At 47.9% G+C, this 12,725-nt stretch overlaps 1 protein-coding gene and 1 long non-coding RNA gene across 17 annotated transcripts in view; both read right to left on the bottom strand.

Moving 5' to 3' along the window:
* TACC2 (transforming acidic coiled-coil containing protein 2) overlaps positions 1 to 12,725 on the bottom strand; it is a 184,500-nt gene that overhangs the window by 124,892 nt on the left and 46,883 nt on the right. For 13 of the 16 annotated variants that reach the window (XM_027112815.1, XM_027112830.1, XM_027112829.1 and 10 more), the window contains one exon: positions 12,180 to 12,293. In XM_027112815.1, the coding sequence (XP_026968616.1) occupies positions 12,180 to 12,293 (114 nt within the window). Of the gene's footprint in view, positions 1 to 8,576; positions 8,628 to 12,167; positions 12,294 to 12,725 lie in introns of all 16 variants that reach the window. The other 3 variants (XM_027112816.1, XM_027112819.1, XM_027112822.1) reach the window with 3 other exon arrangements.
* Positions 6,849 to 8,570, bottom strand: LOC113623482 (uncharacterized). The gene is made up of 2 exons (XR_003433948.1): positions 8,287 to 8,570; positions 6,849 to 7,928 (listed from the first exon to the last, which is right to left on the bottom strand). It is a non-coding gene; the product is annotated as an uncharacterized LOC113623482 (long non-coding RNA).

Below are 12,725 nucleotides of genomic sequence, written 5' to 3'. Positions count from 1 at the left end.
ACCTCTTCTGCAAAGTGTGAAATCCTATACGAACTATAATACATTTGCTTCTGTCTTAAAATTGTGGTCAGGTAACAGAAAGAACTCTCGATTCTTGGGCAGGGCCGGGGGCAGGGGTGCTCCTGGGGAGTTGGAGGGTTGAGAAGGCTTCACAGTCACTACATTCGCCTGAGCCTCTATGGTCTCATGAACCAGAGTGCGGTTCCCCAGAGGGTGGAGAAGTAGGGGGCGCGGCAAGGCAGGCAGAGGGGTCACCCAAGGTCAAGGGTGTCTGAGTCTGGCCAGCCTCTCTCAGCCATGCTAGAGTTCCTTCTGCTCATGCCTTTAAAGTCTGGGCCTGCCTCTGCCTTTACACATTTCTCCAGTTCTTATACCAGAGGAAAAGGAATTTAGAAGAGAAGACATAGAATGCCCTTCGTTAGACTTGTGAGCCAGTGGCTTTTCAGGACTCCCAGGAAGAAGCAGGGAAGTGTAACACTGTCCCAGTAGGGTCAGTCATAGCTCCCGAGTGCAAAATGCAAAGGGGGTTTCTGAAAAGCAAAAATGCCGCCGCTCCCGGGTGAGGCCGTTTCTACAGAATAATTTCTCTCCACTGAAGATCAAATACGAACCACAGAACAGGTACAAACAGCGACTCAACAAGGAGCCTGGTGGTTTCTAACATAAGCTTCCCATCTTCGTGCAAAAGCAAAACTAGACCCTGCAGTGATCATCAAGAGTGTTTTATCTCCCAAGGATTCACGGCCCAGCTGTTTGTAAAGAAGCCTGAACAGACTGCAGCATCGTCTGAGGGTTTCCTCAGCAAACCGCTCACATAGACACACTGGGCTGGAAGGAGGTGAACTCAAGTTTCAGCAGAACCTTCTCCGAGTTAACTCTAATCAGACTTCCCTCCCCACCAGTATCTGCACACTCCCCAAATCCTGGTGAATTCGAGAATCTGCAGCTCTTGTCCAACCAGCTCCTCATAATGGTTTTCCTGCAATCCTACTGCAAATGGTACTGGCCACAATCAAAGGAAAGCCAGGGTCAGCAGAGTGCAGAGGCTGCAGTTTAACTCATTTCACAAAATAACTGGAGGAAGCCTGCATATGCAACTTTCTTGGATACAACCCAAGGACAAGATTACTTTAGACCACTACCACCACCTCCAGAAAACAATCTATAACGCCAGTTCATACCAGGCCCACCTGGGGTGCTTGCTGTGTACAGGAAAGGTGATACCTGCTCACTAGAATGGCAGCGGATTTGTTGGAAAGAGCACTGGTCTCGAGGCCAGAAGGACTGCATTCAATACGAGTCAGACCAGTGGCCCCTGACAAGCTGCGTGGCCTTCCGGAAGTCACACACCCTCTCGAGGTCTCAAGTTTCTCACCTGTAAAATGAGGAGCCTGAAGATCCCTCTGGTTCAGTTGTTTCAGGACTACGAATGCCTGAGCCAGGCATGGGTGGTACCTGTCTCAAAGGATGAGCATCCCCGCAGCCAGGCCTCAGGAGCCAGGGACTGTGCCCCAGACATCCTTCAAAGGTGGCCCTGAAAGGCAGTCTGGCCTAAACTGAGACCTCAAGCCCAAGCTTGGCACTCTCCCCTCATCCAAATCCTCACTTTCTGACAACTCTGGCCACGCCCACTGAAATACCAGCCGCTTGGTCACCTGCCAGGAGGGGGTCTCCTTCCCCAGCTCCTGTGCTGCAGCATCTGGAAGTCAGGCGGCCAGACAACTTTCATCCCTGCCCCTTCCTCTAGGAGTCTGGGATGGGCCAGCAGCTCAAAACGTCGTACTAAGTAGTCGGGCAGTTTGACCCATAAGACACACTCAGAGCTTGCGTTCAGCTGGTGCAGACTCCGCTGGGCTCACCCACACAGGCGCTCCATCCCTGCCACAAATGTTAGGTTTCAGCCTCTTTGCAGCCATTCTTGGCAAGAGGTTAACCACAAAGCCCTAGCTTCCCCTAGGGAGAGAAGGCATTCCCCACGTGTGCCTGATGGCTTGACCTTGCATCAAATACAATGTTGCAACACTGAGGGCCACTCCAGTGGGGAGGATGTCAGCCACAGTTCGAGAGGTAGCTTTAATGGGTCATGACACCTTCCAAAGAATCCAGGGGAGATGCAAATGAACTTCAGCAAATTTCCAGGAGTCCTTGTGTCAAAGCACAAATGTTTACCCTTCCCCCTCCCCATATCCTCAAGTCCATTCTTTAGTAGGTCTGTGTCTAGCTGTGACAAAGTGAGAGAGTGGCATGGACATATATACACTACCAAACATAAAATAGATAGCTAGTGGGAAGCAGCCGCATAGCACAGGGAGATCAGCTCGGTGCTTTGTGACCACCTAGAGGGGTGGGATAGGGAGGGTGGAGGGAGGGAGACGCAAGAGGGAAGAGATATGGGAACATATGTATGTGTATAACTGATTCACTTTGTTATAAAGCAGAAACTAACACACCATTGTAAAGCAATTATACTCCAATAAAGATGTAAAAAATAAAAAAGCACAAATGATGATAGTAGTAAAAACAGCAGTAATAACAAAAATTACCCCTGATTAAGTCCTTACTGCATGCCAGACAGGCACTCGGCTAAGCTTTTAACACACATTATTTTTATGTGATCTCCCTAATATCTGTCTGTAGTGTAGCATTATACACATTTTACAGGTGAGGAAACTGAGGCTTAGAGTAGCTAAGGAATTTGCTTGAGGTTGGAGAGTCTAATGGCAGATTCAGAAGTTAGACCTGTCCATCTGCCTCCTGGAGTACCACCTGATCTGGTTTTCCCAGACAGAAAGCCTCCAACAGATAGTGAGTTGAGATGAATTATTCAGCAAAGGCTCACGGAGCGCCCACTGTGTGCCACGCAGAGTATCGGGTGCTGGGTAACCAAGAGCCGCATCTGCAAGTCTGACCTTCCCAAAGAAACAAGATCCTGACTTCTTCTCTTGGCCAGAGGCCGACACCCACTTTCTATAGAGGTGACCATCACCATGTGTCCCACCAAACATTTCTAGACGGGGAATTCAGGCTCATGACACCCACCTCCTGATCTAGCGTCAGAGGACACTGCGGCGCAGGGAGGGGAAGGAAGTGCAGTCGCTTGGCAAAGGCGTGAAGGCGCACAGTGAGTGGCGGGAACCAGTGAACCACCTGATCCCTCCGGAGGGAGGGTGCCGAGCACCGGGCTGGGAGTCAGCAAACCGCACGCGTCACTCCCCCGCAGTGCCTGCCCACCGACTGCCCACCTGCCGATTCACCCCAACCCTCTATCCAAGGGAGGAGGGGTGCCCAGTGTCCTAGCTCCTCCCTAAGGGGGAGACCTTGGCTTGCCTTCTAAGCACCTGGCCTGGCTGCACACCTGCTGGGGGCCTGAGCCCGCTATGGGGATGGAGCTGCCTTCAGGAGGCCCCGCAGCTCAGGGACCTTGTCTACAGCTCTGCCGTCACAGCTCCTGGCTATGGGAAGCTGGCTTGTGCAGGGTACTCTGTATCTTGCCTCCTCGAATCACCTTTAACCTTCCTTTAAGCCCCAGGAGACATCATTGGCCATCTATCCGTGAAGAAGCTGAGGCTTGGAGAAGTGACCCAATCACCCAACAAGGCCCAAGAGCGGGCGATCAGGATTTGAACTCCAGGACCTAACGCTCCCCTCCCTCCAGCCTGATTTCACCCTCAGCCTCACGTCCTCCCCCCCCGTCCTCCATGCCCATGTCTCGGGGCCCTGCTTCCCTCCACCTACGGGTGCTCCTGGCCTGAGGACTCAGTGCTGACCGTGTCCGCTGCACACTGCGGTCCTCTCTCTGCGCACCCCGCCCACTCCCAGGGCACAGGTGCACCCCTCCCCTGAGGTTTTTCTTCCCAGACACCCTCTGACCACCTTACAAAAGGAAAAGGCATTAAAAGTCTCAGTAATCAGACCCCTTACAGTGCCTTCCCTGGAAACAAAGAAACACTTGCGCGGTCTACCTCTGATTCAGCAGGCTGCTGAAATATTTAACACCTGACGACTTAACATGCTTGAGAAGAAAGGGGAGGCCGAGATGCAGTTAGCTGCGGCCTCTGACCTTGCACACCCCACAGTAAGCTTCTTTCCCACCCTGCCAGTTTCTTGGGACAAGATCGGTACAGAGACGGCAATTGGCAAACACTTCTCTGCTGTGGACCCACGTCAGCTCCCTCCCAGCCCAGATGGGCACCCTTGCAGGTGTGGCCAGTGGGGATGGGTAGGCACAGAGAGCTCTAGATTAAGTGTTTGGAGCCAGTTGACCAGGTTACCCAGGCCTCCTTACCAGGCCTGTGTGTGAGGTTGCACTGGCTTAGCCAAGGCCTCCGGTCGGCCCGGTGGTGAACATCCTTGGTTCAGGTGCCAGAGACGCCTTCTGCTGATCCGTGTCGCCAGGCGCTTGTGCCACGAATACAGCCCAGACTCCGCTCTGCAGGCACAGCTGCCTGACTTGCCCACTGGCAGAGTCAAGGGGTGTCCAGGAGGAACCCAGCGCTCACTGAGCACCACCAGGCATCTGAGCTCTGCAAGGGCTTCACACAGAACCTCTCGGAATCCATGCTGCTGACGGGCACGGTTCACCTCTTATGTACACATGAAGGAACTATGTCTTCAGGTTGGGCTGTCCCATGCAGAGCCCGCTACCCCACGTGGCTATTTCATTTTCAGTTTTAATGAATCAAAGTTAAATAAAATTCACAGTTCAGTTCCTCCCTAACCCTAAACCACATCACCCTGAAACCGGCCCCAGATTTTCGAGTGGCCTCATTTCAGGTGTGTAGTAGCCACACGTGGCTAGTGGCTGCCATACTGGATAGCGGAGATGTAGAACATTTCCATCATCGTAGAAAGCTCCGGTGGACAGAATGTCTTAGAGGATAACCTCCCCAAGATTCCTTCTGGCTAGTAAGTTACTGATCAGGGATCCAAACATGGATTTGATGTCTGAAGCATTCTCCAGAAGAGAGGTTCCAGCCCTAGCCCTAACTCTCATTAAACCACTGGTCTTGAGCAAGCCATGTCACCTGTCCCAGCCTCCCCTTCCTCCTTTGCACAAGGGGTACACAAGTGGTACCTACTAAGGGTTAAGGTGCGGTGGAAATAAGATGCTAGATGTGGGCGTACTTTGGCCCAGAAGGAGGAATAAGTGAAAGGGAACTTACACTGAGGACTTACTTTGTGTTGGGCACTCTAAATAAAGTGGCTCGTTTAATCCTAGGTAGTATATACCCCCACTTTACAGGTGGGCAAACAGTTTCATCAAAGGTGATGCCCCCAAGGTCACACAGAACTAGAACTCGGCCTGGAACTTATCTGTAGACCTCCAGGCCTATGCTGGTCTCACACAATAGAACTCAATTCGACAGTCTTCTCTCTAAAGCCCAGAAGCAGGTTTGGGGCGGTGTGGCGGGGAAGAATGGCTCCATGCCCTGGGGCAGGTCCTCGGTTCAGCTCAGGCATCAAGGGGAAGCATATCGTCAGGGGCCAGATTCTGATTCTGGTTCTGCTGTCAGGTAGCTCCCTCGTCCCATTCCTATTCCGAGTCTCGACAAGAATGCGCCCAAGTTTCCTTCCAGATATCCAGCTAGAGTCTAAAATACCCATTTCTCAGTCACACCTACTGAAACGAACCTGCATCCTGGTCTAAAACAGTGGCGGTAATGAGAGGTTCCAGGAAGAGAAGCGGATGAGTTTGGACACATTCATTTGGAAAATCACCACCTTGCCCTGAAACTGGCCTGGGATTCTTAAGTGGCTCTTCCTGCATCAGATCCAGATTTGGCATAGCAGAGGCCTCAGGGCTGAGGGGCTCAGAAACCCAGAAGGGCTAGACCAAAGTAGTGGCGTTCCCGTCACAGGCACCTGGAGGGAGGGAACCAGCCCCTTGCCTTCAGGGCGGCTGCCACCTTTGGTGTGGCTGCCTCATCATCCAGCTTTCCAAAGTGACTTGGCATTATTCCCAAGGACAGATTCACCTCTAAAAAAATGTGTTTTAATTGTGGAACACAAAAGCTTCAGAACATAAAGCCCACATTTTTTTTTTTTTTTTTTTTTTTTTTTTAAGCCCACATTTTTAAAGGTCCTTTGACTTTTACAATACGATGGTTCACAATGATTGAAGCTGTGGATCGTAATGTAAATCCGCGTCATCTGTAGAGTCGTTAGTCCTGAGGTACTTTTGAACCACGTAACAAGCTCCTGTGAGCCGAGCAGGGTTAGCAGAGCTCGCGTATGACGGAAGCAGAGGCATAGAGAGGTCAACCGGCTGGAGAAAGACTCATCCAGCCTCATGTCTCCCATTCCTGCGGGGTCTGTTACTATATCATTTGGACACCTTGGGTTATTTTCTTTGTTTGCTTAATTCCCAGGATGTTTTTGAATAAAGACGTTTAAAATGATAATAGTGGTTACCATTTGTATTTTACACTTACCATATATCAGGCATTATACTAGGTGGCTTTGGAAACATTCCATTTTAATCTTAATTCCAACCCTAACAGGGAAGTATTATTTTTCCCATTTTATAGATATGGAAACAGGATTGAAAAGTTAAGCAGCTTCTCCAAGGCATCACCCAGCCAGTAAGAGGTCTCTGGGATACAAATCCTCCATCTTATTCCATTGTCTCCCTTTTGGGAAGAAAATTGCTCCGAGGGAAAGAAGCGTCAGCATTGTAGCTCTGTAATAGCCCTGTAATAGCCCGACACTTCTCAAAAGGAAGTTGAAAATAATCCAAGCAATATAACCGAAAATCGAACCCAGAAGGATGGGGGTGGGGACGGAGATCTGTCATCCTGGCTTTATCTGCTAAGAGACCTAGGCTTGGTAACTTCTTTTCTTTTCCTTAATTCATACAGCTGTAGCCCTCCTCAAAACTTTATTCTGAAACTCAAAAACATGGTGTCACAGCTGGTAATTTTAGAAGGAGGAGGAGAGAGAAAGAAGAAACAGACCCAGTGGGAGGAAGGGCAGGAAGTCGCTCCAGCCCCGCCTTTAAGTCCAGCCGGGGCTTCCTGGACAAGATGCCGGCTGCCCCTCGCTGCTTCCTCCTTCTACCCCTCAACGCCTCAACCCAACTGCCCTTCGTGGTTTAGCCTAGGTGTACGCAAAGACCCAAAGCACCTGGGAATAATTTAATTCTCTCAAATGCACTAGTAATTGAAAATGATACCTTTCCAACCATTTCCCCAAATGGAAAAAAAAAGAGACCCTTTTAAATAAATATTCAGCAAAAACAAGCTTCATGATGTCCACAATGGATTCAGAACTACACATCTGACCATCAGTGGCATGAAAGCAAAATGCCAAATTCTAGACTTTCCATCCACTGAAGACAGTCGTTGTATATAGAAATCCACAGCCAAGCCATCTGTCAACAGACTCCTATTTCTTAGAGTTGGGTGTACATGTACCCCTTGGGTGGAGGTGAGCAAAGCCACAAGATACCCACAGCACATCCACCAGCAGGGCCAATTTGACGTCAAAAGATGGGAAACTAAGCAGCAAAATATTTGTGCTCCCGGCATCTACCTGGATATGAGATTGGGTTATTAAACTATCCTGTCACCAAGGCAGAAAAGAGACATTTCTTAGATATTGAATCTGATCTGTGATATCAGTCCCATTCAAGTTAGCAGAATCTCAAAATTCAATAGATTCAACAGAAGCACGTCACCTGATAACCAAGAGAGTAGAAAATATGGTTTCGACTTGCTTTGCTCTTCTCGTGGCAACCCAAAGCATTATTTTTATGTTGAAATACAATACGATATGGTATACAATAAAAGATACACATAAAGTTTTACAATAAAACAAGATCTCAAAATTTTTTAACTTGAAGCAGATCACTGCGGGCTACCCAGTAGGGGGTAAGAAAGAGTTCGCTCTCTTCAGCCGTGAAGACATTTTAGCAGACAAGGAAGTCAGCCCTGGAAAAGAAAGATGGCTGGGCTGGAACCTCAACCTCAAGAAGACGAACAGTTACCGCTCAGTTCACTGCAGGAGAAAAGCCCGTGCCACAGAACTGTAATAGGAAACCTAACCCCTGCCAGGGGTTGGAATGCACTGGAATTGCATTTGATCAGTTATCTCAGCCCTCACTGCAACTCAGCGAGGCAAGTATCGTTGTGACCTCCCCATTCTACAGATTGGCAAACCGAGGTTAGGTATGTAACCTGTAAGGTGCACAGCTGGGTGTGAATCCAAACTTCACCACCACCCTAGCTTCTAGCAGTGTCTGCCTCAGTGTGGCCACCCAACCTCCCCCAGACCGCTGCCAAAATTCACCTTCACGTGCAACACCTCCTGTTCCCAGGACGTGCACTTCTGACCTTGGCCGGACTTTCTCTGAGGCCTGCCCAGGTCCACGGCACAGCTCCGTCCTGGTGAAAGGTCCACTGGAGCTACTGAGCCTACCCCCAAGGCAAAGAAGCATTCCCTACGTTCGTGTTACAGTAGGAATGAAGTTGCCGGGCTGAGACATGAGGGTCACCGTGGGAAGTCTTGGCCTTCTGGATCATTCGATAGCTGTGAGAGCTCTGTGAGGAGCTGGGGTGCTCCAGGGGGCAGCTACTCACCATGTGGGACTGTTGAGGGCTTGGAGTGTGGCCGGTCCAAACTGAGATGCACTGTGGGTACAAAATACAGCCCAGCTTGCAAAGACTTCATATGAAAGCAAGAATGTAGGATATCAGATTAATAATTTATATGTTGATTGCATGTTGAAATGATAATATTTGGGTTACATTGGGTTACATAAAATGTATTATTATTATTATTTTTTTTTTTTGCAGTACGCGGGCCTCTCACTGTTGTGGTGGCCTCTCCCGTTGCGGAGCACAGGCTCCGGACGCGCAGGCTCAGCGGCCATGGCTCACAGGCCCAGCCGCTCCGCGGCATGTGGGATCTTCCCGGACCGGGGCACAAACCCGTGTCCCCTGCATCGGCAGGCGGACTCTCAACCACTGCGCCACCAGGGAAGCCCCATAAAATGTATTATTGAAATTAATTTTACCTGTTTCTATTTAGTTTTGAATGTGGCTACTAGAAAATTTAGCATTGCATTTATGGCTTACGTTCTATTTCTTTTTTTTTTAACATCTTTATTGGAGTATAATTGCTTTACATGGTGTGTTAGTTTCTGCTTTATAACAAAGTGAATCAGTTATACATATACATATGTTCCCATATCTCTTCCCTCTTGCGTCTCCCTCCCTCCCACCCTCCCTATCCCACCCCTCTAGGTGGTCACAAAGCACCAAGCTGATCTCCCTGTGCTATGTTGTGTTCTATTTCTATTGGACAGAGCTGGTCTATACCTTCCAGAGACCTTTGACTGTCTACTAAGAGACAGAGGTCACCCCGCCTGGCAAGCTGGAGGGGAGGGTCCATTCAGAATTCTTTCTGGAAATCCTCAGCCAATGGGAGAGTGGCAGCCCTTTTTCCTAAGAACCCAAAGCACAGGAAAGGTCAGCCCTTTTCCATCCTCATTTCCTTTAAGGACCAGGGCAAAGCAGGTCAGCCCTTTTCCATCCTCATTTCCTTTAAGGACCAGGGCAAAGCAGGTTCTGGAGCCCAGTGATCTAAATAGAAGTAGACCATGGGCCACAAATGCAAGCCCGGAATGCAAAAGCTACATAGGTAATTTTAAAAGGTTGATAGCCGCATTAAAAACAAGAAAAAAAGGTGAAATTAATTTCAGTAACATATTCTAACCAAGTACATCCTAAATATTATCATTTTAACATATAACAATATAAAAATTATTAACGATGTATTTTGTATTCTTTTTTTTTTGGCCGCACTGCACGGCTTGTGGGATCCGAGTTCAAAGCGCAGAGTCCTAACCGCTGGACGCCAGGGAATTCCCTGCGTTCTTTTCTTCACACTAAATCTTCAACCTCTGGGGTGTGTTTTACCCTTACAGCACACCTCCATTCACATGTGACCAGTGGCTGCCAAACTGGACAGCACAACTCAAGAATCTAAAAGTCTACCACCCAACAAATCGTCAACCAGAGCGAAGCGCACAGAACACCCATTATCATGTAAATGTCTACGGCTCTGTAAACTGTGATAAGTCACACACCTTCAGCCACTAAGATTTATGTTTGCAAAGAGTTCTGATGGCAGCAGAAAAAAAGGACTCAGAATGTAAACAGGAGAAAACAGTGGATGACGCGACACTAACATAATGAACACCAGTCATCGTTAGTTGGTATGGATGTGGATTCTTCTCCTTTCCTTTATACTTTTCTATACCTTATGAAGTTTCTAATATTAATTTAGAAATTATAATTTTAAAATTTAAAGTGATTAAAACAAAGAGCCATAAAATACTTATTGAACTACTACTATATGCCTGGTCCTGAGATCTTCTTGTTCTCCAAGAAGGTGATAAAACATCTAGGGACTGAAGAAGGAGCTAATATGACATTTATGGGGAGGGGAGGGGAGGGGAGGGGAGGATTTTCCAGTCAGACATTGTTTCCTACGCTTTAACTGGGAATGTCAAAAATACATACGAGCAGGGGCTGCAGGAAATTTTGTGCTAAGTCAGCAGTGGAGACAAGTGTCGAATGCAGATTAAAACTGCATCTGTCTCGGCAGCAGCGTCCGTATCTCACTGGCCCAGAGTTATAAGAGTCGCTCTCGCTCTCGAAGGGCAGGAAAGGCAGCTGGGTGTCGGTGGAAGTGCTCAGACTCGAAAAACAGGTGATCATGCATTCTTTCAGCATGTGTAGAATATGCAATAAATCATTTACAAAATGCCTGCAGCTGTTTGGTAGGCTACACTGGCCAGCCACAGGTACTAATTTAAAGTCCAACCCCGCTCCGCTTCACACAAGCGTGTGCCTGCACACACATACACAGACACGCACACATATCCACGGAGAGCTCTGGAATAGCCAAAGATCGAAGGATGCTGCACAGCTTGGTCAGAATGTGTCTTTGCCACAGTATCTCCCTCTCCCCCAGAGGATGAAATCTCCCAGAAGCTGCTGTTGCACAACAGGGTGGCATTTCACTTAGGAAAAGAACAGGCAGGTATGCTGCAAAGTGTGAAGGTCTGGGATTCGCAGTTGCATCTATCATTTGTCCTCCTCTAATCTTTTTTCTTTTTTATAACATCTTTATTGGGGTATAATTGCTTTACAATGGTGTGTTAGTTTCTGCTTTATAACAAAGTGAATCAGTCATACATAAACATATGTTCCCATATGTCTTCCCTCTTGCGTCTCCCTCCCTCCCACCCTCCCTATCCCACCCCTCCAGGCTGTCACAAAGCACCGAGCCAATATCCCTGTGCCATGCGGCTGCTTCCCACTAGCTATCTACCTTACTACGTTTGTTACTGTGTATATGTCCATGACTCTCTCTCACCCTGTCACAGCTCACCCTTCCCCCTCCCCATAACCTCAAGTCCATTCTCTAGGAGGTCTGCATCTTTATTCCTGCCTTACCCCTAGGTACTCAGCCATAAAAAGAAACGAAATTGAGCTATTTGTAATGAGCTGGATAGACCTAGAGTCTGTCATACAGAGTGAAGAAAGTCAGAAAGAAAAAGACAAATACCGTATGCTAACACATATATATGGAATTGAAGAAAAAAAAATGTCATGAAGAACCTCCTCTAATCTTGAGAGGGGTGTGACTGCTGCTGGTGATTAGACATTCCTGCTTGAGATTAAAGCAAAGTTGAGCCCATTTGCCTCAAAAGGTAATGAACTAGATTAGGAGGTGTCGGGCTCAGGGGGTTGGGAGTCGCGAGGTGTGCTGTCTAAGGGGTGCAGGGTTTCTTTGGCGGGGTGGGGGATGACCATGTTCTAAAATTGACTGTAGGGATAATTGCACAACTCTGTGAATATATTAAAAGCCACTGAATCGTACACCTTAAATGAGCAAATTATATGCTTTGTGAATTACATCTCAATAAAGCTGTTAAGGAAAACAAAGATAAGCTCAGATATGAAAGCAACTCACTCAATTCCTTTCACAGCAATGGAGCTTGTAGTTATCTTAGCCACTGCTTTACCTGTATAAAGAACGGGAGTGACTAGGTGTTTCTTTCTTAGATAAAGACTCATATATTAGCAGCACCCTCCTTTGCAAAACATCCAGCATGTCTCTGCCAAAGGCACGTATCATGGTTCTCCAAAGGCTGCTACCTTTTCACTGACCTTTCTGCTCCGCCCGCACTTCGGGTCTCATCTGAAATGACCTCGCCCATGACAGTTGGAGCATCCTCCTCAGGAACCGAAGGTAAGGTGGATGGGCCGGGCCCAGAGCTCTTTCTGGGATAGAGTAAAAGAAGCAATAAATATTTAAAAAGGCATTTTTCTCCATGTCCCACTGAAAAGCCCATTTCCCAATTAAAGCTTTAAGTGTCCACTTCACCAAAATCTCAGGAAAAAATTAGCTTCAGGCAGCAAATGGCTTTGAGATGCCTTGGGATCAGTTAGGTCTCTCTGCATAACTCTGCATAAATAAATCCAGATTCAAAAGCAGATGTATTTGGACGCCAGAAAAACTTCTGATTGACCATAACCTGTGACCTTATAGTGCACTGCCAGCCTGTAAACATTTCGTGCTTTGCGAACAGTTTCAGTTAGAAGAATTAAAAGAACACAAGGCAAGGAATAAGACACGTTAAACAGACACAGCTCCCATGCCTCCAAAGCACTTCTCACGTTTTTCAGAATCACAGCACATCCAGAGATGGTGAG

This window comes from Aethalodelphis obliquidens, unplaced genomic scaffold (assembly GCF_003676395.1).
Source record: "Aethalodelphis obliquidens isolate GAN/ISIS:26980383/991018 unplaced genomic scaffold, ASM367639v1 scaffold11, whole genome shotgun sequence".
NCBI lineage: Eukaryota > Metazoa > Chordata > Mammalia > Artiodactyla > Delphinidae > Aethalodelphis > Aethalodelphis obliquidens.
The sequence above is the reverse complement of the archived record's forward strand: the minus strand, read 5'-3'. Positions and strand labels throughout refer to the sequence as shown.